General features: G+C 36.3%; 1 protein-coding gene across 3 annotated transcripts in view; it reads right to left on the bottom strand.

The window, feature by feature from the left end:
• Positions 1-26,888, bottom strand: part of ACAP2 (ArfGAP with coiled-coil, ankyrin repeat and PH domains 2) — a 155,110-nt gene that overhangs the window by 79,390 nt on the left and 48,832 nt on the right. Inside the window, exons 2-4 of one of the 3 annotated variants that reach the window (XM_029939606.1) lie at positions 20,110-20,167; positions 8,877-8,996; positions 7,993-8,046 (exon numbers count right to left, since the gene is read on the bottom strand). In XM_029939606.1, coding sequence (XP_029795466.1) covers positions 7,993-8,046; positions 8,877-8,996; positions 20,110-20,167 — 232 coding nt within the window. Of the gene's footprint in view, positions 1-7,992; positions 8,047-8,876; positions 8,997-14,341; positions 14,420-20,109; positions 20,168-26,888 lie in introns of those variants that run through there. The other 2 variants (XM_029939607.1, XM_029939608.1) reach the window with 2 other exon arrangements.

The following is a 26,888-nucleotide window of genomic DNA, read 5'->3' as shown; positions in this document are numbered from 1 at the left end:
CCCAATACTATATTTTATTTTAATATAATTCTATTAAAAAGAAAGTATTTATTTATTAAATACTCATTATAACATAATTCCATTTAAAAAATTTAAACCTTTTCCACCAAAACCCAGATAAGATGTGACATTTTCATGAAACCATCTGTTGAGTGAATGAGTGGACAGCTGTAATATGGAATATCAAACTTAGAAAAAATAAGACAAAATGGGTTATACAGTTTATAGAATTTATGCAGCAATTCAACCTTAAGGTCAGCACAAATAATAGTCAAGTACAAATTCCAACTTCCTTATGCCAATAGCAAGTAAGAATCCTAAGAGTCCTCAGTGAAGTTACAGAAATCTCTATGTTCCAGGAAAGCCAATATTCAAGCCAACGCCAACATGGAACAGAATGCAGCACACATGCCCTGCTCTCAAAACGCCATGGGTTGGCACCTTATAAAGACATGAGTTAGAGAACAAACCTAGGAAATTATTATTCTATAAGGAATAAGGAACAATAATATCTAATTTTACAGAAGAAATAAGTCACAAAAGAATCCAAGTAATTTTTTTAATATTTTGTGGGGTTTTTTTTTTTTTTGAGAGACAGTGTGAGCAGAGGAGGGTCAGAGAGAGGGGGAGACACAGAATCCGAAGATAGGCTCCAGGCTCTGAGCTAGTTGTCAGCACACAAACTGTGAGATCATGACCTGAGTCAAAGTTGGACGCTTAACCGACTGAGCCACCCAGGCGCCCCTCCAAATAATCCCAATCTATGTTTAATCTTACTTGGCTAAAAACCCAAATAGCTCTATTATTTCAACCATTTATTTAAACCCACTAACTTACTCATAAATGACATCTGTAGAATATCCAGCTTTTTTATTCTGACACAAACGGATACACCAAAATCTATGTATTATGAAATCTGCTATAGAATTTAAGCAAATTGCAGCGTTTATTACATTTTAGAAAGCAGTTTGTCTTGTCCTACAAAGCCTCCTTGCCCTGTAATGCTATGTAATTAAAATTTCATTGTAGAGAATGCTACTAAAATAAAGCATTTATGTAACTAGGTTTTTCCCACATTTTAACAAATGGCTCTGAGATCATATTTAAATCTTATAATAAATAATGTTGTGTAATCCTAGAATGTTTATAAGTAAAAGTCATTTAGTAAAACCCATTCATTTTACAAAAAAGGAACACAAAGCTTAGTTTAATTAAATGACCTCCCCAGGATAAGAATACTGCAAGTACTAGGGATGTAACAGTAAACAAGAGATCTGTCGTCACTGGTCATATTTAGCTAAAGCGAAGGATGCAGTATTAAAATGGAGGAAAGATCTTTGTCTCCAATATAAGAATTTTGATTCAAGTACACACGAGTCACTCCTACTGGGAAAAATTAAAAGTACTTGTTAACAAGAAACAAGGCCAGGTAGGGGTGCCTGGGTGGCTCAGTTGGTTTAGCGTCCAACTTCGGCTCAGGTCATGATCTCACGGTTCGTGGGTTCGAGCCCCGTGTCAGGCTCTGTGCTGACAGCTAGCTCAGAGCCTGGAGCCTGCTTCAGATTCTGTGTCTCCCTCTCTCTCTCTGACCCTCCCTGCTCGTGCTGTCTCTCAAAAATAAATAAAAAACATAAAAAAAAAAAAAGAAACAAGGCCAGTTAAAGCAGGCAGCATAGCAGCTATAAAAAGAAAGGAAATTAAAAGATAGTAAAACAAGGTTTTACAATTTCATACTTCTATCTATTAGAAAAATTTCTGAGATGCTATTAAAAATATGGGAATAAAATTAGAAAGGCACTGGACATCTGGATATAACAAAACAAAGGGCTCTCTCTATATACATATAGAGGGTATATATAAACATGCACAAGCTCACCAACCTACAGGCTTAAGTCCTCTATGCAAAGAGTGATATTCTATTGGTTTGTAAATCATCTTTTTAAAGCAACATAAATTTGTGAAAACAGAGATCCTGATGTTTTCAAGTGCCAGAAACAATAAAAGAAAAATGTTTGAAATATTAAATACTTCTAATTATCTCACATGTGCTGTCACTGATTTAACAAATTTTTATTCATTTAATAACTATTAAATAATGACTATTTAAAAAAACATGAATTTTCTTGAGTTCAAAACCTTGGTCTCCTAAACTCTGCAAAAGTACTTTCTACCAGGAATCTTCTAGGTGATAATAGAAGAAATGAATATAACAAAGTGCCTGGAAACTGAGTAATGGAACTGAGACAATAAATTAAGTACACACATACATTTAAGAAACAGGGCATATATGTGTATATCGTGTGTGTGTGTGTGTGTGTGTGTGTGTGTTTTGTGTGTGTGTGTGTGTGTGTGTGTGTGTGTGTGTGTAAGTGGCAGAGTAAAATGATATAAAGTGATAACAGGGTGGTCAAGGTAATGACCTAAATAAGGTGAGGGAGATCTGCAGGAAGAGAAAGAATACTTTAAGTAAGGAAAATAGCCACACATGGATATGGACAAAGAACACTCTGCACAGAATAGATAGCAAGTGCAAAGGCCCTAAGATGAGAATTACTTTGATCTGTTAAAGAACGTCAAAGAGTCCATGTGGCTCCAGCCAGGCAGAAAACAGAGATGAGATCAGGGAGCTATCAGCAGAAGTCTGATCATGTTGTAAATTAATTTATATATTTAAAATTCTTCCTCCCTCCCATGTACAGAACTCATTGTAGAAGGACAAGAAGAGAAGCAGAAATACAAGTCGGAAGGCTATGATATAATCCTAAACAAGAGGTGGAAGTAGTTTAGACTTGGAGATGGCAGAGAAACTACTGTTAGTTGGATTTGGGGTATAATTTTTCCAATACCTTGCATATGGAGAATATGAAAAAAAGAAAAGTCATATAAAAAGCTTTAAGGATAGGGCGCCTGGGTGGCTCAGCTGGTTGGGCCTCCGACTTCGGCCCAGGTCAGATCTCACATTCGTGGGTTCAAGCCCCGCATCGGGCTCTGTGCTGACAGCTAGCTCAGAGCCTGGAGCCTGCTTCCAGTTCTGTGTCTCCTTCTCTCTCTCTGCCCCTCCCCCTCTCATGCTCCCTCTCTCTGTATCAAAAATAAAACATTAAAAAAAAAATTTAAAAAAAAAAAGCTTTAAGGATAAAACTCATTAAGTTGCACAATAATTTGCCTGCCAAAAATATTTTGAAATTATAGCCTTTATGGCTGATGTACTGGTTAATTGTTGGCTTTCACCACATCATCACCCTTTCATGGGCTCTTCCTCTATATTGCCAGGTGCTAGAAATCTGAAAAGTATATTTCCTAGGCCTCCTTGCAAAGCGGTTAGCTTCTACCAGTGTAAGCCAACGATTGATTAAGAGGCAGGATATAGAGGAAGCCACTGTTTTTCTCTGCTTCTGTTCTGACATAGCCATCAGTGAGCCACACCAACCTTGAGCAGTATCTGTGACCAATCTGGGCAGTTTCAGTGGGACTACAGGCTGCTTGGTTCTGCAGCAGCCACAGGAAGTCCAGCTCCTGGCTTCCTGGCCAGGTAACACTGGCTGTGTCCTCAGGAGCGCAGTACTTCAGAGCTCTGGGCAATCCCGGTTTCCCAGTTGTTCCCCCAGCTGCGGGGGGCAATAGCCACTTCCCATCTTCACCAATCTCTAGATGGCACCACTGTAACTTTTTTTTTCCTCCAATTCTTCCAACACTTTTATAACCAATTCATTGAATTAAAACCTTTCTGTCAGCAATATCCTAGGTGGCTTGTTTTCCTGAATGAATGCCAAATGATATAGTAAAGAAAGAAGTGCCACTCTCCAGAGCCTCCTTTCCCGTGTTGTTCCTCATGACACTCTTACATATGGGAATGGCAAATTCTATTATTCCCTCCATATAAAGCAATAAACTGAAAACAGAAAGTGATTATTAAAATACTTTGAAGATTTGTTGACAAGAAAGCTACCAATACACATTTAAACAATTTATTTATCAAGTGTTTATCTTAACCACAAATTTCACATTTAAAATTACAACAAAGAGCCACGGTATTCTTATGTAAAGTAATAATATAAGACTTACTGACTCATTTTTTAAATTTATTATTGAGACAGAAACAGAGTATGAGTGGGGGAGGAGCAGAGAGAGAGGGAGACACAGGGTCTGAAGCAGGCTCCAGGCTGTCAGCACAGAGCCTGATGCAGGGCTTGAACCCACAAACTGTGAGATCAGGACCTGAGCCAAAGTCAGACGCTTAACCGACTGAGCCAACCAGGCATCCCTAAGACTTACTGATTTAAAGAAAATATCAGAAACTAGACTATTACAAAAGATAATATATTATGGAGAAAACATTTAACTTTGTATGTTAATTTCAAATCAATTGCATTTATCCTCCCAAAATTAACTTGTACTATATTACATTTTTAATGAAGTTTATATCCAAATGATCACTTGATGTAAAAAGAAATCAAACATACTAATTGGGATCTAAATTCACTAGAAGGTAAAAAAGAGAACTAATAAGATGTCATTAAAAAAACAAATTGGTGCAAAATATTAGAGCTAAAACTATAAAATGCTTAAAAGAGGGGTGCCAGCCTGGCTCAGTCAGTTGAGCATGAATTCTATCTTGGGGTCGTAAGTTTGAGCTCCACGATGTGTGTAGAGATTCGTTTAAAACAAAAAAGGAAAAACCTCATAGAAGAAAACAAAGGGATAAATCTTCATGATGTGGGATTTGGTGATGAATTTTTGGATATGACTCCAAAAGCAGGAGCAACAGAATAAAAAATAGATAAATTTCATCAAAATTAACTTTTGTGCATCAGAGGACATTATCAAGAAAATAAAAAGACAACCTACAGAATGGGAGAAAATATTTACATATTTATCATAAGAGTTAATATATAAAATATACAAAGAATTCAATTTTTAAAATTCCAATTTAAAAGTGGGGGAAGGACTTGAATGGCCATAATGGTAACAATGACAGAAGATACACAAGTGGACAATAAACACACGAAAACATGCTCAACTGCATTAAGCACTGGAGAAATGCAAAATCAAAACCACAGCAGACACTACTTCACACCTACTGGGTCAGCTATGATAAAAAAAAATGGAAAATAATAAATGTTGACAAGAATGTGAAAAACTGGAACACTCACACATTGCTGTAACTGCTGCTTGTAAAATGGTGCAGGCTCTGTGAAAAACAGTTTAATGTTTCCTCAAGAAGGAAGTAGTATAGAAGTATCATATGAACCATTAATTCCACACCTGGATATATACTCAAAAGAACTGAAATTGGGAAATGAAGCAGATACTTGTACATGCTAATTTTGAACGGCTAAAATTAGAAGTACCATTAAAATAAATATTATCAGATAACTTTATCCTTAATTTCACCCAAAAAAAAACCCCAAAAAACATCAAATAGACTAAGAACCAAATATTGGTAGATTTTATAAAGAATATAAATGTTCATAATTTTGAAGTACCAAATAATTATGTGACAGCCATATATGTTAAGCTTTTTAAAATTTTTTAAGAAACACATAACACAAAAATTAACTCAAAATAGATTGACTTTGAACATAAGACCATAACCCATAACACTCCTAGAAGAAAACACAGGCAGCAAGCTCCTTGACATCAGTCTTGACAATGATTTTTTTGGATTTGATACCAAAACAAAAGCAACAAAAGGGAAAATAAACAAGTGGGACTACATCAAACTAAAAAGTCTCTGCATTGCAAAGGAAACCAACAACAAAATGAAAGCAACTACTGAAAGGCAGAAAATATTTGCAAATCAGATATTTGATAAGGGGTTAATATCAGGCAGGCAGGAAGGACCTCATACAACTCAATAGCAAATAAAATTAAAATTAAAATAAATAAAATAAAATAAAGTAAAATAAAATAAAATAAATCTGACTAAAAAATGAGCAGATGGTCTGAATACATGTTTCCAAAGAAAACATACAGCTGGCTAACAAACACATGAATAGATGTTCTACATCACTAATCATCAGGGAAATGTAAATCAAAAGGCAATGAGGCATCACCTCAGACCTGTTAGAATGGCTATTATCAAAAAGACAAGGGAACCCCCCCATTAATAAACAAGAAATAACAAATGTTGGCAAGGACACAGAGAAAAGGAAACACTTGTATACTGTTGGTACCAATGCAAATTGGTGCAGCCACTGTGGAAAAAAGTATGGAAATTCCTCAAAAAATTTAAATTAGAATTACCATATGATCCAGCAATTCCACTTCCAGGTATTAGCAGAAAAAAGTGAAAATATTGATTTGAAAAGATGTACGCACCACCATGTTCACTACAGCATTATTTATAATAGCTAAGATATGGAAACAAACTAAATATCCATCAATGGATGAATGGATAAAGATGTAATACACACACACACACACACACACACACACACACACACACACACACACATACATACATACTGGAATGCTACTCAGCTATAAAAATAATGAACTCCTGCCATTTGCAACCACATGGACAGACCTTGCAGACATTATGCTAAGCGAAATAAGTCAGACAGACAAAGAAAAATAGTGTATGACTGCACTCAGATGTAAAATTTAAAAAATAAAGGCGCCTGGATGGCTCAGTCAGTTAAGCATCGACTCTTGACTTCAGATCAGGTCATGATCTCATAGTTGTGGAATGAAGTCCCATGTCAGGCTCCATGCTGAGCACAGAGCCTGCTAAGGTTCTCTCTCCCTCCCTCTCCCCCTCTTCTGCTCCCACTGTCTCTCTAAAAAAAGGGGGGAAAAAAAAAAGAAAAAAGAAAAAAACTTTTGAAAAATAACAACAACAACAACAAAAAAAAAAACAAGCTCAAGGATATAAAGAACAGACTGGTGGCTGCCTGAGACAGGGGTAGAGGTAAAGGGGATCAAAGGGTGTAAATTTCCATAAAATATTCAAGGAGTATGTTTTAGGGATGTAACATGATGCATGATGACTATAGTTAATAATACTGTACTGCATATTTGAAAGTAGGTAGGAGAGTGGGTCTTGAAAATTCTCATCACAAGAAAAATAAATTGTAACTATGTACAGGGACACATGTTAACTGAACTTATTGGGGTAAACACTTTGCAGCATATACAAATACAGAACCATTACATGGAATCACTGTATATATGAAACTTACATAATGTCAAAAATATGTTAATTAAAAAGTTTTCTTTAAAAAGATATGTATATGGTGCACCTGGGTGGCTCAGTCGGTTAAGCATCTGACTTCAGCTCAGGTCATGGTCTCACAGTCTGTGAGTTTAAGCTCCGCATTGGGCTCTGTGCCAACAGCTCAGATCCTGGAGCTTGCTTAAGATTCTATATCTCTCTCTGTCTCTGCCCCCTTCCCTCCTCCCTCCCTCCCTCCCTCTCTCTCTCTCTCTCTCAAAAATGAACTGAAAACATAAAAAAAGTTTTAAAAAAGAGTGTCTAACTTATAAGCTACTATGTTTTCAGTAAAGTTTTATAAAATTTATAAAGGAATTTCCTGACATTCTAAAAGTATACCTCATTCTTGAAGGATAAATGCCCTCAAATCTTAAAGACACATATAAATAGCCAAAAAAAATACAGCAGTCTTTAATACTGGCAACTGGTAAGACAAAGAGGATATATTGTTGTAAGTATTTAAAAAGAAATAGCTAAATGTAGAATGATGACTTTTACTTCATCATTCTTAAAAAATTCCTTCAGAACCCCCAAAGGCACAAGTTAAACAAAAATATAGCTTTATGGATATACACTTCAGTGATACTAAGTTCACCATACTAGAACATGAAATAAAATCTTTCTTTCTCATACACATACACACGTTACATCCACCCAACTAAAAAACTGACAATTCAAAGTTACTGAATCACAAAATACTTTTGTAAAATGCTGCCACTGAAGGCATGTACTAAATATTAACATGGTCATAGTAACACCTACTTGCTGACACTTACTGTGTGAAAATTTATCATTTCTTGAAGACTGTCAGAAAACTTGGTTAAACTTGTCTATGAAAAAAACCAAAAGAAAACCAAGTCATTTAAAAGCCACTAAAATAGATCACAAAAATGTTACTTCAGCATTTCTGACAGAAAGATCAAGTTACATTGTAGACAATGACATTTACTTCCAAGGACAATTTCATGGCATTGCCTCATGGGCATGCTCTGCAAAGAGGACAAGTCTACATGTGGTCAGTGACATAAAACCCGAGACCAGTCAAAGAATTAACTGTTTAATTAATTAAACATACTCCTACTGATATGAGTAGAGTATGTTAACTAATCAACAGGAGTATGCCAACAAATAGTAATGGCACATATAAACCTAAAGGTAAAATTGAGTGTATCAAGATGCACATTTAAACATTCACGAGTCAAATAATCATCAAAGCACACCCACAGGTATTATTCCTCATGGAAGAAGTATCATAATACTACAGAGTATAGCAAGGGATCTAAGTTAACCCAGCACAGAGAGCTGACAAGAACTTTCCTAGGCAGCCCCATACACATACTCAGATACTATTCTTAAGGTTTAATGCTCTCTGTTTGCCCCTATAAGTTCCTACTAGTGCGCATAACCCTCCCTCCCTGCTCAGGCCCTCCTGTAGAGGATTCAGCTCACCTCCTAGAAGTAAGCTTATATTCACAATGCAAATCATCCATCAACTTCTAACTATGCTAGAATATAGGATTATACAAAATAAGATCAATCGGTGATAGCTTTTCTATTCCTAATTTTACCACTAGAACCACTAATAAGGTAAATGAATGCAGGCATCATTCTTTAATATCTTGTTGCATCTAACATATTAACTAATTTTAATAATACTAACCTCAACTACAGCATCATTACTAGAATACTGTGCCAGGTCTCGAATCCCATTCATGAACTGTTTATTTGCAACACAGAAGGCCTTGCCCGTGTCAATCATTGCGATACAAAGTTTCACAAGCTGAAAAAGAAACACATTATATCAGGTTGAAAATAATTATACAAACTACTTAGTTGAACAAGTGTTAGTAGTAGCTAAAGTAGTAGTAAAGATAAATTATGGTTCATCAATAAATCCAAAATAGACTAACTGAAAATTGCTCTTTTCCCCTCTGACTTATAAAGTAAATTCATAGGAGAGTTGTACCAAAAAAGTTGACCTTTTAGGACGCAGATGCTACGTTATAACAATAGCAACAAATCATTTTATCAAGTCAAATTCAATCCCATAAATTAATTCCATAAAAATTCATTAAGTACTTCTTTTTTTTTTTTTAATTTTTGAGAGACAGAGAGAGATGGCATGAGCAGGGGAGGATCAGAGATGAGAGGGAGACACAGAATATGAAACAGGCTCCAGGCTCTGAGCTGTCAGCACAGAGCCCGACGCGGGGCTCGAACTCATGAACATGAGATCATGACCTGAGCCGAAGTCTAACGCTTAACTGACTGAGCCACCCAGGCGCCCCCATTAAGTACTTCTAAGGAAGAACAGGGAACTTCAGGCAGAACAAGCAGTATGCTATAAAATACTTCATATTTTTAAAAACTCAAAACCTATGGTATATTGGAGAAAAGGGAAAAATAAACTGGCATGTTGGGTTAGTCATGATGGGCATTTCAGTGTCAATCTATCAAAGCAAATGTCAGAACTGATTAATAACCATATTTCTCCAATGCCTACTGTTTTAGGCACTGTGCTAATGTTAAAAAGCCATTCTTTCATCTTTCTTTCTCTATAATTCCTTTCCTCCCTTTCTTTTTTCCATTCCTTTCTTATCTTTCTCCTTTCATTCCAACATAGAACATTTTCTTTAATTAAATAATATCATGGGTGAATACATATATATATATATTTTTTTTTTTTAATGGAGAAGGAAAGGATACTGAGAGGGGTAATGCAGGGGAGGGAGGGCACCAAGAAGAGCAAAAAAAAAAAAAAATTAGAAAACATCTAAAGGATCTCAGGAGTATATTTTAAAACTGTTACACCCTAGGGCCTAGAGGAACAGAAATTAAAAGCATAATCTCTCTCTCAGAAGCTCTAGTTCGAATCAGTAGACAAGCAGATAAACTCTATACAGCAAAAATACAACTTCTATGCGTGACAGAACCAAGCATGATGGAATAAAGGAAGAATATCTAACCAGGCCATGGGCATAAGGAAAGGATTCCTGGAAAAGGTAACACTGAAGACCTATAGGAATTAGCCATCAGACAAGAGTAATGGGAAGACACTACTCTAGGAAAATCATGTGCTAAGGCCTAGAAGCTAAGTGAGCAGGGCAAACTGTGGCAGTGTGAATATGTGTGGCATTGAAAGGATGATGCTGAAAATGTACATAAAGGCCAGATTAGGACAAACTGAGATGCCTAGATGTTCACATTTTGTATAAAAGGAAATGGAAAACAAATGACAACACTGATTGGTGAGTTCACCTGATTTCCTTCCATCTTAGAATGATGATCTAAAAGGAGAAAAAATTAAAACATGGAAAGAAAGAATAAAGAGAAGGAGATTGGACCAAAAACAATGAGAGTCTAAATTCAGGCAGTAAGCAGGGAGAGAAAAGGGGAAAGGAAGACAAAATCAAGAACTACAATCGAGTACCCTTGTACAGTTACGCAGACTATGTCCCACCAAGGGGAAAAGTTGAAGCTGAAATTCAGCCTGAGCTCGGCCTACCATGGGCTACTAATTCACACATTAAACTGGCCAGCAAAAAGTTTCACTGTGCTGGGCCTGTAAGATACGCCAAATGGAAACCTGATCAAAGACAAATGAACACAGATGTTTGCAACTCAACAAAGAGGCGTGCACTGTAGACACAGATACAAGGGCCATCGACAAATATACAGTATCAGTGCTACAGCGCAGAGAGCAGAGGGCACATACAGAGTGAAAGTCACACAAAGGAGACGAAAGAGGAAGAGGGAAAGTAGGAGGAAAAGCAAGAGACTAATTTCACCAAAGTAGAAAAAAGAACAAAGCATCAAAAGGTGGATGATAAATAGTTCAAAAATTCATAAAAGTCAAGTTTTAAAAAGACTTTAAAAATGTCTATTGAGTTTGGTGGCAAAGTCACCAGCATCCCTGGCAAGAATAATTTTAGAGAAACTGACGGGGGGTGCTGTTAGTCAGATCAGAGTAAGTTATGAACTGTAGAGGAAGATGACATAATGACAGCTCAATATATGCATATATATTCTACAGAATACCCTACAGGAACATCCTATACTAAAATAAAGATTCTGTGATTAAAAAAAAAACAAAACCTGGCAAACTCTAGTTTGAAAAGCAAAACAGATTTCCTTATTGCTAAACTTTAAAGAGCTTCTGATATATATTCATGTGTACTGTGAATCCAGAAGACTATAATATGTAGCATTTCTCAAAAATATTTGGTGTGGAATTCTCTTCACAGGAAACATTCTCATAAAACTGACTATGAGGATGCTGGCAGAAATTAGTCTTTTAAACAGTTTGAAAATTACAAACAAATAGAAAATTACAAAAAACTGAGGTGCCTGGCTGGCTCAATCAGTTAAGTGTCCGACTCTTGATTTAGGCTCAGGTCATGATCTCACAGTTTGTGAGATTAAGCTCCGCATCAGGCTCCACACTGACAGCTTGGGATTCTCTCTATCCTCTCTCTCTGCTCCTCCCCCATCTCATGCAAATTTGCATGTGGTCTCTCAAAACAAAGAGACACACACACAAAAGAAAATCACAGAAAATAATGTCTTAAAAACCATAAAAACTAATTGTAAAATTCATATGGAGTAAACATTAACAGACAAAAAGAGGGGGAAAAATTGAAAAAAAACTAATGCGATGGAGACATTAACCTTCTGTTTTTAAAAAAATTTTTTAAACAATTATTCATTTTTTGAGACACAAAGAGAGCACAAGAGGGACAGAGAAAGAGGGAGACATAGAATCTGAAGCAGGCTCCATCCAGGCTCTGAGCTGTCAGCATAGAGCCCAATGTGGGACTTGAACTCACAAACTGCGAGACCATGACCTGAACCAAAGTTAGACACTTAAGCAACTGAGACACCCAGGCACCCCAGCCTTATGTATTACTAAAATGTATTATACAGGGGCACCTAGGTGGCTCCGTTGGTTAGGCCTCCAACTTCGCTTCAGGTCATGATCTCACATTTGTGGGTTCGAGCCCTGCGTCGGGCTCTGTACTAACAGCTCAGAGCCTGGTCCCTGCTTCCAATTCTGTATCTGCCTCTCTCTCCGCCCCTCCTCACTCATGCTCTGTCTCTCTCTCTCTCAAAATTAAAAATAAATAAATAAATAAATAAATAAATAAATAAATAAATAAATAAAATGTATTATACAAGTGTAGTACTTAAAGTCTGGTAATGGATGTGAAAAGACAAACTGAACAGAATACAGAGTCAAGAAACAGATACAAATATGCAGTACTTGGTTAAAGTAATATTCCAGTCAGTGGTGGGAAAAGTAATCCAATAAAAGATATAGGGACTCTAGATAGCCATCTAATGGGGAACAAAGAAAAAAAGAAACCAAGTTGAATTCCAAAGGCTCAAATTAATTTCAGATAGAATAAAGATTTAAGCATGAAACATTAAATGGGAAAATTAAGAGAAAACAGGAGGTAATTGTTTTTATAATCTGAAGGTAAGAAAAGTCTTTTTGAGAAGGATGCAAACCTCAAAAATCATAGCAGAAAGAAATCAATTTGACTACGAAAACATACAACATTTCTATAAGGAAAAAAACAATAAACTTAGTCAAAAGACAAACAACAATATGGGGAAACATATTAGTAACAAATCACAAGGGACTAATTTCCCTGCTATAAGAAAGGGTATATAAATCATCTTTGAAAATCAAACCAGCCACTAGGGGGGAAAAAAAAAAAGGTCAACATATATGTACAGATAATTCCCAGAAAATTCAAATACGTCTTATGCCCATGGAAAAAAAATCACTTTCACTCATAATTTTTTTTTAAATTACAAAACTGTTTTTCACAGAGCAGCAAAGATCACAAGTGTGGTAATCTGCTGTTGTGGAGAGGACAGGCATGGGGAAGCAGACACTCTCACACATTGGCGGGGGGGGGGGGATGTAAAATGGTACAATTTCCATGTAAGGCAATTTAGCAAGAGCCATCAAAATTTCAAACACATACCCTCAAACCTAGCAATTTCACTTTTAGAAAAGAATTATACAGATATATTTTCACATAAGCCACATGACAGGCATGTGAAGTCATTCGCTGCAGCTGCAGTAAAATAAGGCAGCAGTCCAAGTATCCATCAGTAGGGAACTGGATAAATAAATTATGATATATCCATTAATAAAATACAATTCAGCCATTAAAAGAATGAGGCAGCTCTACAATTAATAACAAAAACCAAAATCCAACATATACTTTTTCAGAAAGCAAAATGTAGAACAGTGTTAATATTTTTGTTGGAGTGGGGAGAAGAGAACACAGATACTTAAAATCTTTTGTATGATCAGAAAATGTCTGGAAGGACACACAAGTGTTCTCTAGGAAAAAGATTAGAGAAGGACTAATTTCTCACTGGGTACACACTTTTTTTTATTAGTATTCTCACGGGGTATACACTTTTGTACTTTTGAATTTTGTATCACATAGGTGGTATTCAACAAATTAAATATTCAACAAATTAAATAATTAAAAATAATTAAATCAAATGTTCCATAAAAATTGAAAGAGGGGTTGGTAGTATAACAACACGGTTAAAAACACAAGGGTTCTGGGTTCAGTCAGCTTAGGTTCAAATTCTGATGCTGTCATTAACCATCTAAATGATCCTGAGTGACCTTACCCTCTGCAAACTTAAGTTTCTTCAGTCTGATATGATCACAATGGTATCAAACCAGGTTACTATAAAAGAGTTAAGATAGTGCTGACAGCTCAGAGCCTGGAGACTGCTTTGGATTCTGTGTCTCCTTCTCTCTCTACCCCTCCCCTGCTCCCGCTATGTTTCTCTCCCTCAAAAATAAATAAACATTAAAAAAAATTTAATACCAAATAGAAACTATGCTATCTAGTTAACAATAGGTCTATAACCTATTGGAAATATGTACCCCCTCCCCCACACACAATGGAGGCCAAAACCCTGAGACACTTCACTGCCTGGTTCTTCTTCCCCTCTCCATTTCATGGGCTTCTTTGTTGCAGGCTTTGCAATGAGTATGCACCAAAGAACTGATGTCTCTGAGTCACATCAAGAATGTACATTTATTCCAATCAACTACGTTTGTTCCAACCAACTACTTTTTGGCCTTACATGGGCATAGATGACTTCCGGGCAGGCTGTAACTTCTGTAGTACTCAGCCAAAGAGGAATCATGGGAGGGACTTCACCTTAGGAGATAAATTGCCTGCTGTAATCTCCCAGAGTGTGCCTGTCCATCAGACACCTGCTGTCGCAAGAACATTGATTAAGTCTCGCTTCACTGTGCTCCAAGTCTCAGCATCTCTCCTTTGATTGGGTCACGGGCTTATTTCTCACAATAGTGTACATAAAGCTCTTAGAACAAACCATTACTGACACATGGTAATTACTAAATACTTATGTTTCCTTGTCCGAGTCTTCTTGTTTGCTTTTGGTTTGTCTGTTTTGCTTTGTTTTGTTTTTGTTCAAGGGAAACTTGAACACTTTCTACTCAAAATAAAGAGGTACAGAAAGGAGAAAAGTGGCTAAAGCAAAGTCCTAAGAAGTTAAGAGTTTGGAATTACATAGGAAAAGGGATACTTTTATCATTCAAATGGGAGGCAAAATGGAAAAAGAGAGGACAGATTCTAAATTTCTAGATTAGGGGTCCCTGGGTGGCTCAGTTGGGAAAGTGTCTAACTTCAGCTCAGGTCATGATCTCAAGGGTTTGTGGGTCTGAGCCCCACATCAGGCTCTGTGTTGACAGCTCAGAACCTGGAGCCTGCTTCAGATTCTGTGTCTCCCACTCTCTCTGCCCCTCCCCCGCTCATGCTCTGTCTCTGTCTCCCAAAAATGAATAAAGGTTAACAAAAACATTTTATAATAAATAAATTTCTAGATTAGGAGCAAGAAATAAATGTGTTCCCACCAATAGGAAAACAGAGTCAAAGTCATCTACTAAGAAAGAAGAACAGAATGATAAATGTTGAGAAAACAGGGAAATATAAAAGCTGTTAATAAGATAACCCGATGAGTCTTGGAAAATTTGCTTCTCATCAAGAATTCCAGGAATGTGTAACCCCACCAGTTAGTTTCACCGAATAGTTGTGTAACTTCTCCTGTGGACTTTATAGCCCATATATGACACAGAATATAAATGGTTAGACTCATACAGTAAGAATTGTGTGGAGTAGGTGTTATGGAAGGGAAATGAAGGCCTCCAGAAGAAAAATAATGATGGAATAAAATGAAGAGTAAACTGATAGTGTTCGTGGCAGTATTATTCATATTAGCTAAAAAATGGGAACAACCCAAATGTCCATCAACTGATGAATGAATAAACAAAATGTGGTACACCCATACAAAGGCATAGTATTCAGCCATGGAAAGGAAATACTGGAACAGCTTAAAACATGGTCAGATGAATCTCAAAAACAAAATGGTAAGTGAAAGATGCCAGTCACAAAAGGCCAAATTGTGATTCCATTTATATGAAATGTTCAAAATAGGCACATCCAGAGACAGAGTGTTGATTAGTGGCTGCCAGTGGACGCAGGGAGAGGAAAGTTGGGAGCTAATAGGTACAGGGTTTCTCTCTAGGATAATAGAAATGCTCTGGAGTTAAATACTGGTGAGGAGAGCACAATACTGTGAATACACCGAAAACACTGAATCGTACACTTTCAAATGACGAATTTTATGTTAAGTGAATTTTATCTCCAAAAATCATCCCCCCCCAAAATGCACTGAAAGGGAAGTAAGTTTAAAAGGGATCTAGACTATCAGAAGTTTATAACCTGAAAGACTAGAGGGCCAGCTAAGCTTGAAGAACAGAAGCAGGAGTGAAATGAGAACTGGAAGGACTGGAGACTCAAGAAAGTAAGTAAGAGATCAGCATTCCAGGTTTCCAAGATGAGAAGTCTGAATGGTAAGGCATACCTATGGCCATGAAAACAGGTATCAGAATTAGACTAGAGGTCACCACCACAGGAGTGGGAGAGACAATGGAACTGTCATACAGCTGAACCATAATACCCTGCAGCCACTGAGGAAGGACTGCCCTGTTGATAGATACTTTGCCTTAGAAGAGGAAGCTGATGACAAGTATAACTGAATAATATAAGCCTACAAAGAGAGAAGATTTTTACTAAGTGATAAGTACGTCATAGGCACTTTTCCAGATGATGAGAATATAAACAACTTATTTGCTAACTGTCCTTGAGTAAGTAACAGCCTAAGTCTCATTTTTTTTATGTGCAAATATAATGCTAACTGTGCAATGCTGTTGTGACGGTTGGAGATAACACAAGTAAAATTTAGCACTTGATACATAATAAGTACACATCAAATGAAGGTTTTTTTCCTTCAAAGACAGTCTGTCTTCAAGGAGCTAATAATCTGTTGAAGAGATACCATCATTAACATTTATTTAGAGCTTATCATATGCTAAGAACCATGCTAAGCATTTAACATATATTAAAGCATCTTACCTATATAACCTTACTAATAACCCTATGAGACACATACTCTAATTTTACCCATTTTGGAGATGAAGAAACTGAGGCATAGGAAGGTTGAGGAACTTGCCCAAGGCCATATAGCTTAGTAAGTGGTAGAGCCAATTTCAAATGCAGGCAGCCTTACTCCAGGCTTTGTGTCCTTAACTATTAGACCATGCTACAATCCAGACTACAATAACTTATAATAATTTCAATGAAAATATATGAAAGAAAAAATGCAACACAAGAAAAAGGAACTGAGGGGCACCTGGGTGGCTCAGTCGGTTAAGTGTCGGCTAAGGCTCAGGTCATGATCTCATGGTTCGTGGGTTCGAGCCCCATGTTGGGCTCTGTGCTGACAGCTCAGAGCCTGGAGCCTACTTCAGATTCTGTATCTCCCTCTCTCTCTGACCTTCCCCTGCTCTCACTGTTCCTGTCTCTCAAAAATAAATTAAAAAAAAAAACATAAAAAGAAAAGAAAAAGAAACTAAGTTCAGTAGTACTTAAGCTGTGGTTTAAAAAGTATCCACCTGGGGTGTCTGGGTGGTTCAGTCGGCTAAGCGTCTGACTTTGATCTCATGGTCTGTGGGTTTAAGCCCTGCGTTGGGTTCTGCTGACACTTTGGAGCCCAGAACCTGCTTCAGATTCTGTGTCTCCCTCTCTCTCTGCCCCTTCTCTGATCATATTCTCTCTCTCTCAAAATAAACATTAAAAAAAAATTTTTTTAAATAAAAAGCATCTGCTTAACAAAAAGGAAGCACATATTCCAGTGAGAAGATGCAAGAGATCAGAAATTACATCTAGATGGCCACTGATATACTCCACAGTGCTGTCAAGGCCAGAATACCTGGCAAAATGGATAAATAATCAGACCCAGCAGAACAATGCCACTCATGAAGCAGTATTCTCTGCAAGGAGTATTAACTATTGGTAACATATAAGCAAAATAAATATAGGTTAAGTCATCAAGCTAGTTTAACCTGCTGATGACATGATTTACAATGGTATTACAGGTGGAACTTGCCCTGCACAAAGTTATGAATGAAATCGCTGAACTAATCTTGGGCAACCCCTCCCCTCCACAAGTCCTTCAGTGCCACCACCTTCAATAACAACCATCTTGCTCCTTTCAGGTTCTCTTCTCTATGCTAACTCCTCAAAATTCTAAAGTAAAATGATAGATAATAGCTTAAGAATTTGGGAGAAATGCATTTTATAAGAAATCAAGATCTTAAACTAGAGAAATATAAAAGTAACTATGGAACTTCTATTCAGGTGGAAGATAATAGTTTTTACAATGTCAAAACTCCTATGATACCCTTATTAGCCCTTTGGGTAATAAACACTCTAGAAAGGGCTTAGAGATCTTAGTAATAATTGCCAATACTTTGATAACTTGTTTTAAACTTGAATCTTTTCATAAGATTCCCCAAATTTGATATAAAGGTGGGAAAGAGCTGCTCATAAAAGCAAAATTACTGTTAGTGGATTCTGTTTAGATACTTTAAATTTTGAAGACACCCCCAAACACACAAAATATTTTATATGATTTACATGCAGTTCTACCCAAAAAGAATAGATATCCATAATAGACTACTCTGGGATTCTTTACAAAGTCTTGCCTTTCTATATATGCTCTCATAAATCTACCAGAAAATCAAGACTATATCTTTTGTTGCCTACCTGAAGAGTTTAAAAACTTTGTTTTAGAGAGTGCTTAAAATACATGTAATACCTCTGGGTAAAATAATAATAATAAAAACAATAATCCCATACATATAATTTTAAAGAGAAAATAAAATATTTGAAAAAATCCTCACCAAAAATTTTAAGTGATTTTTTTAAAAAATACTTGCCTAGACACTGGTCAGTGTTCCTCAAAATAAATATCCAAGTGGCATCTGCTCCCCCAGCACCAATCCAGAAATACAGTGGTGCACAAAAAGAGCACTGAACTAAGAATAAAAACATGAATCCTAACCCTGGTTCTGCCTCTTCTAACTCTGATTTGAAGCTTCACTGCCTGGGCTTTTGTAGCTTCGTCTATAAAATACGAATGGTATCAGTTGTCTTACCTGACTCACAGAATTATTGTAAAAAGCAAAAAACATACTAGAGCACCTGGGTGGCTCAGCTGGTTAAGCATCAGTCTTGGGCTCAGGTCATGATCTCAGTTCGTGAGTTCAAGCCCTGCGTTAGGCTCTGTGCTGACAGCTCAGAGCCTGTAGGCTGCTTCAGATTCTGTGTCTCCTTCTCTCTCTCTGCCCTCTCCCACTCGTGCTTGCTCTCTTTCTCTCTCAAAAATAAGCAGATAAACATTTTTAAAAAAAAAATTTTAAATGCTGTATATTAAAGGGTTTTTTAAACTATAGAGTAGTACACAAAAATAAGCTATTACTAAACATTTTCTAAAATTTTGTTTTTACATACATAATTATACTATTTTATATGTTTCTATACTGTTTACATTATGTACATGCATTTCACGATTTCAAAACACTTGAAAACCTTTAGCTCAACTAGTATGTTTTATATCCTTGCTATTTAAAGTGCAGTCCATGGAGTAACAGCATTGGCATCACCAGGAATCTCTCAGAGAACCCAGACTAACTGAATCAGGATCTGCAGTTTTACAAGATCCTCAGGTGATTCCTATGCACAGTGAAGTTTGAGAAGCACTGCTTTATGCAGCAATATGATTTACAATAACAATTAAAGTAGGAAATTATTTTCAGAAAAAGTGTTTCAAGTATGTGCATCTGGTATAACTCCATAAATTTAAGAGATATTTCACTAAACAATGGTTATTTGAAATCAGAAATCATGCCGTACTCATTCTCATATTTCTGCCTGCTATATAGCAATGTTTCTTGGGTAGAGACAAAAAAAGATTATCAATAATTAACGTAGAAGATAGGAATCAATATACATTTTACCCTTACATAGAATATAACCATTTGATATCAATTATTAAATATACACTAAACATTTCTGGCATTAGCTTTAAAAATGGAATCAGTATCTTAAATTTTATTTATATTTAATGTATCCACACCCACATTTTTAAACAAGAATGGCCAGGTTATGTATGAAAACCACTAAGCGCCAAAAAGATACATGCAATCTTTTTGATGGAAAAGAAGAAAACAAAGTTCCAACAATATAAAGGATATCTAGTCAGCTTTGCAGTCAGATACCGCACAAAGTCTTGCTCTGGCACACAGGTTTTCAACAAGCTATTTTACCTCTCTAGCCTCAATTTCCTCACGTGTAAAATTGGGATAATGACATTTACCCTCAAAGAGATAAAAGAAGTAATGTGACCCACCTAGTATTAAAGGCACAAATCATTATTTACAGAAAACAAGAATGTTTAAAAAAAGTTTTTTAAGTAAAATTCACCTTATCAAGTTTTAGTTCCAATTCTGCCACATCTCCTTCTACTTCTTCCAAAGCAGCCCTAGAAAAAGTTAATAGAAAGTAAGTTACCATGTATTACTTTTTTAAAGTGCCCCCCACCTCCCACCAGTCCTTTCCCCCATCTCCACTCCAGGTTTTCCCCTTCCCCCTTAAGTTATGTGTTTAAATGTAAACTTTACTGTTGAAAAATAACTGTAAATGAAAAAATATATGAATGCTTAAAAATTATACTTCACATTAGATAATAATTACCTTAGAATGAAGTATAAACACTTCATAAACATGTAATAGAATAGACAACATAATTATTATTTAAGGTAGTGAGAGAAAACATTAGGCTGACTCAAAGCATTCATATTATTCGTATTAATAACACTAATTAGAAGTATTTAGCATGTGGGTTTTTTTTAATGAGGAAGAAATTTTTAAACTTGAGCTTTAACAAAGACTCAGATTTCTATTAAACAAAGTACATCTAACCACAACAGAGCATCCCTGACAACCAAAAAAGAAAAGCTTTTAATTTTATAAATAGTTCAGAAAGATGTAGGCCTTGTTTAATGAACCATTTTGTTTCCAATGTATTTTTAAGAAATCAGTAGATACTCTTAATCGTTAGGGGAATTACAATATTGTAATACTTGTTATATAAACAACTTCCAAAAATGGAAATTTGGAACAAACCAACAGGAACTAAAACCTTTTAAGAGTAATAAGAATTTACACTTAAGAGTTAAGATATAACAAAACACGATTCATCTGTTTTAAGCCATCTGTCACATTTTCAGATACCTACTTGATAAAATCGTAACTTCCCAGTAGTTATTTTATAGATTAACCAAAATGTGTTTCAAATGGACAGCAGTGGGGACTAACCACCCAAAAAGATATTTTGAACTCTGGGTAAGAAATTCTCAATTAGATAACAAAACTAAGATAAAGATAGCTAAGATAAAAGCTCTATTTCCAGAACTACCCACTTGAACTCTGTGTAACATCCAAATAATCATTTTTTAAATGTTTACTTATTTTTGAGAGAGAGAGAGAGAGACAGAACACAAGTGGGAAAGAGGTAGAGAGAGAGGAAGACACAGAATCCGAAGCAGGCTCCAGGCTCTGAGATGTCAGCCCAAAGCCTGATGCAGGGCTCAAACTCACAAACTGTGAGATCATGACCTGAGCTGAAGTGGGACACTTAACCAACAAAGCCACCCAGACACCTCCCGCCCCCCCAAATAATGATTTTTTACAGCTTGTTTTCTTAAACTTGAAACTGTTGGGGTATTTTATTCTATGGAACAGGCATCTCTTTACTGAATAATTTATAATTTTCTTATTTTGGAGGTTAAAAACTTTTTTCCAGTAAATGTCACCAGATGGAGAAGTAGAATCACAAGCTGTAAAAAAATCATTATTTGGGGGGCGGGAGGTGTCTGGGTGGCTTTGTGCAAGGTGTTAAAGGTGCAAGGTGTTAAAGAAGCCATTATTACAGATGCTACCCTCCATAGCTTAAAACTTAATAAACATAATTAAAAATTTTTTAACTTTTAAAACTTAAAAGTTACATATATATTAACAACAAAAGCATGATTAAGTAGAAAAATAAGCAAAACATAAAATAATCTTAAAAGAAAGGGGAAAAAATAGAAGGCCATCAGCAAAGTTTCACAGGATTATTATGGACAGAGTTCAGCAAACCACACAGCCTGTTAGGCAAGTCTGGACCATAATTTGTTTTCGTTTTGTTTTTTAAACTTTTAAAGTTTATTTATTTGAGAGAGAGAGAGAGAGAGAATATCCCAAGCAGGCTCCACACTGTCAGCACAGAGCCTGATATGGGGCTCGAATTCATGAGCTGTGAAATCATGACCTGAACTGAAATCAAGAGTTTAAACCAACTGAACTACCCAGGTGACCCCATAACCTGTTTTTATGCCCATGAGCTAAAAATGGTTTTTATATTTTTTAATAATTGTTAAAAAACAAAAGAATAGGGGTGGCTGGGTGGCTCAGTTGGTTAAGCCTCCGACTTCGGCTCAGGTCAGATCTCACATTCGTGGGTTCAAGCCCCACGTAGGGTTCTGTGCTGACAGCTAGCTCAGAGCCTGGAGCCTACTTCCGGTTCTGTGTCTCCTTCTCTCTCTGCCCCTCCCCCTCTCATGCTCTATCTCTCTCTGTATCAAAAATAAATAAAACTTTAAAAAAAAAAGAATATTTAATGACACAAGAAAAGTATATTAAGTTAAAAATTAGCAACTACAAATAAAGATTTATGGAAACACAGCTACCCTCATGTCATATTATCTATGGCAGCTGCCATGCTATAATAGCATGGAATAGTTGAGATGTTTAGGAAGAGAGGCGGCCATATGGCCCACAAAGCCTGATATATTTACTATTATCTGGCATTTTAGAGGAAAAGTTTACTGACTCATTATGAACATTAAACAAAAACATGAATGAAAACCCTTTCTCATATACAAAACACACAAGAAAAAAATTTTTAGGACTTAGTTCTGGTAGACTGTACCCTAAGAACTGAGTAAGCCCATAATTCAGAAAAAAAAAAGTCACTTTACTTTTAATAACACCTTCATTCTTTTATCTATTCCTGTATCACATAGTTTTATGATCAACTCAGAAAAGTTAACTAAAAACATAAAATCAGAATAGGAAAAAATCAAGCAGCAAGTATTAACACTGAGACATTTCTAATCATATGGTGATTCTTTCAGCTGTGAGTTAAATGAAGCTGTAGGAGAAGCACAAAAATAGAACTCTCCCTACCCAGATAATTGCATACCCCTGAAGTAGCAGTAACCTTTTTAAACCACTATTTTTATAAAATGATCCATAAAAATAACTAAATAGTATGATGAATACGAGCACCATATTTTCTCTAATTTTCAAGAAAATTACTTGAAAGAAACAGTGTGATGAAGAATTGCAGCCATCCCTTTGAAATCCTAAGCCCTGCCCACACACACACACAAAAACCCCAAGTGGACGCACTTGGAACCATGGCAATATTCTCAAAATGGAACTAATAATCTAAGACTAGGTCACATGATGATGCAATCTAAAATGTAATAACAGGATATTCAAGATCACTAATAGGAACATACATATTAAAGATTAAATATTTAAACAAAGATGATTTGAGGCTCCAAGTAATAATTACCTTCTAAAGAACGAACAAAGATAAAAACTATAATGTACAGATTTGAAGCATCTATATTCCTCATTTTATGTAATAGATATATTCCTAAAGGTTGTGTATACATTAAATAACCATTAGATATTAAGAAGAGTTGCCTATATATCCATCATGGCACCTACCATCCCCAACCAACCTCCTCTGTCAGCTCAACAGTTTTATCCACTGTGGGCAATGCTTGACTATTCTTTGCAAAGAAAGGACAATGGTTGGATCAAGGATAGTCCACTGACCCAAGGGTAGCCCTGTCTCAATAAGCGACAAAGCTAGATGCCCAAAACTCCTAGAGATGACTCTAGGATGAGACAGCTCCCTCTGCATTTTTGACCAGAGAACACAGACAGTACACACCCGGGAAATCTGGTTTTTAAAATAAATCTCTAAATCATTTTGTAATGTGAATAGCCCCCCTTTTTTCAGTAAATTCTGGGTCCTTTTGAATTGGGTCTCTTTAACACCTTCATGTTGAGGGGCAATGGGATGGGTTTTTTTTTTAAAGAGCCAGTGTTTGAATTCAATATTTTACTTCTGACTACTTATGTAACATCAAACAAGCTCTCTGTGCTTCAAAATTTCATCTACAAAATACAGACAATCTCTTCCAAAGAGCTATAAGATAAACTTTTAAATACATATAAAAATCTTAACACAGTGCAGGACACTCACTGGGTATTCAATAAATGTCAGCTATAGTGATCTATGTTAAAGCAAATACACAATCTCTTCATTTTCATTTTATGGGCCCAAAAGGAAAGGAAGCAGTAATTAGATCAAGTTATCACATACTTCCAACATGAATTTGAAGATGGGAAGAACCCATCACAGAGACCGTCTGCTGTTCAGTTGCTACAGAGCGAGCTTTTCCAAAATTCTGGAAACATTAACCTCACTCTACAGATGAAAAGAGTAGAGCAAGAAAAAGACATTGAAGAACTGAAGAAGCAGCTGAGTCTCCTTTCTCGGGACAAAGGGGCTAAGGACGACATGAAGGATGGGAGTGTGCCCGTCTTGCCTTAATTAGACTCTGTAAATGTGAACTTGGACTTCTAATTCTTTAACTGGTCAACTGGAATGTAAAACTTTCCGTCTTTATTAGGGTAAGAATGGTATATGTGTATTTAGCAAACCTGTACAAGCCTTATTAAAGGTGTAAAAGTTCCTCCAAAAAAAAAAGTGCCATGATCAGCAAATAAAGTAGCAAGTCCAAATTCCAAACAGTTCAATACTCTTGCCCTTTTCCAAAATATATATGTCAAATACACTTTTCCTAACTTTATAACTTTAGTCCAGGCCACAGTGCTATACTATATGGTAAGATATTAATTGAAAATCCACTTGGTTTTCCAAGGTCATCCAGGTCAGTTCTATGTGGCTCTTCTAAGAACAAACAGAGCAGAGTCTGCAATCAGTGCAAAGAAGTACTAAGGCTCTGAATGAATGTTTATTGATATCAATATTAAGCCACCTTTTTAAAATGACTAAGCCTTTAGTTTTGAGAAGTGCCAATGAAATTAAAAGGTCTTTCTTGCCTAAATATTAGGCTAAAATTGTTGTAACTGCTCCTATTTGCTCAGATTGGTCTACTATGCAAACCTGGCAAAACCCATGAGAAATTCAGTCCTATAATGGGTAAGATTATTTTGTAAAAAACACAGACTAGAAATGGAAACCAAAAGTTTAGTCTAACTGTCTACCAACTAATATGGGTCTCTGAGAACATAATTTAATCTCTCCAAACCTCAGTTCTCTCACCCATCCAAAGGGAGGAATACACTGGATCATCTTTAATATTACTTCCAGATCTTAACAATCAATTATCCTGGAATAAGCGTTCAAAGGAAAATTAGAACCTGGATTTTATTATCTTCTCCCAAGCAAGACATCCTCCAGGTCCTCATTCATGCTTTCAACACAGAGAAAAAAAAATAGGGGTGCCTGGGTGGCTCAGTTGGTTAGGCATCCGTCTTCAGCTCAGGTCATGATCTCACAGTTCGTGGGTTCGAGCCCCGTGTCAGGCTCTGCATTGACAGGTAGTTCAGAGCCTGGAGCCTGCTTCCGATTCTGTGTGTCCTCTCTCTCTGACCCTCCCCTGCTCACACTGTCTCTCTCTGTCTCTCAAAAATAAACAAGTTTTTTAAAAAACACACACACAAAAAAATAACTTATAAGCCATGAAAACCCTCACCAAAATTTATATTGTTAAGTTTCATTCATTTTTTTCAAAAGCCTCCTGTATGTACTTCCTAAAAGATAATAAGTATCAGGGAAGATAGTGGTGGATTTTTGTAAAATGTTTTGTTCAGCTTAATATTTTAGGGAAAAATTTTTTTTAATTTGTTTTTTAAGTAGCCTTCATACCTAGTGCAGACACCAACACAGGGCTTGAACTCATGACCAAGATCAAGACCTAAACTAACTTCAAGATTCAGATGTCAAACTGACGGGAGCCACCCAGCCACCCCAGGAAAAAAAGATTTTATATTTTGTCCACACACATATCTGTCTGAGTGAGCTCAATTATATTTCTTTTTTTAAAGATTGTAATAAACATTATTCTACCATTTCTCCATGAAAAAAATAATAAATCTAAAAAAAAGCAGTTGGGGCACCAGGGTGGCTCAGTCAGCTAAGTGTCCTACTTTGGTTCAGGTCATGATCTTATGGTTAGTGAATTTGAGCCCCACATGGTTATCAGGATCTCTGCTGTCAGCACTGAGCCCACTTTGGATCCTCTGTCCCCTTCTCTGTCTGCCCCTTCCCCCCCAAAAAATAAATAAAAACAAAAGTATTTAAAGGAACACCTACTCTTCTCCCTTCATGTTCTCCCCTGCCGATACACAATGTCCAAAATAAAACCATTCAGGTCAGAAAGGAGTATAATTAAAGAAGCAACCAAACCACCAGTCCAAGGTGAAGATACAGCAGTATGGTTCAGGCGAATGAATAGCATACACTCAAGTTATTACTCAGGTGTCAATAACCCTATGAGTCCAAGTCTATCATTTTAAGCACTCTTAAAATATTATCCAAATCACCATTCTGCATAGAGAAGTGTAGGTGGGAGAAGGGAAGAAGTACAGAAGAATCTGTTCCTAGGGCTCAAGATTCTCTCCTTAACAGGAGTATCATGGATCTCTATAGAAAGCTATTTTTTATCACATACAGTAGCAAATATTCACTATTTTCAGTAAATTAGCCAAAGGAAATACTGATAATGTTTTATTTTTACCAAATAGGAAACTCTGGGTTTTTTCCCCTCATAAAAAAATCAGTACTATGTTAGAAAGCTGTTTCCATTTCATCCTCCTCCAATAGCCTGAATTTCTTGTCCAGGCAGTTAGTATATGCAAGCAGGTAAAATGCCACTATAATTACAGTGGGAGTTAATATCATTCTACTACGCCATAAAAGAAGGTGGTGGAAGAAGACATGGTCCATCTATTGTGCTGAGATCCATAAGTCAACAGTGACAGATGGCTGGCTAATAGTCCCTTCCAGTTTTCACAATCAAGGGTGTAAAGCTAGAATGAAGGTATTAGTCATC

This window comes from Suricata suricatta, chromosome 5 (genome assembly GCF_006229205.1).
Source record: "Suricata suricatta isolate VVHF042 chromosome 5, meerkat_22Aug2017_6uvM2_HiC, whole genome shotgun sequence".
NCBI classification, from domain to species: Eukaryota; Metazoa; Chordata; class Mammalia; order Carnivora; family Herpestidae; genus Suricata; species Suricata suricatta.
This window is presented reverse-complemented; position numbering and strand designations above follow the sequence as displayed.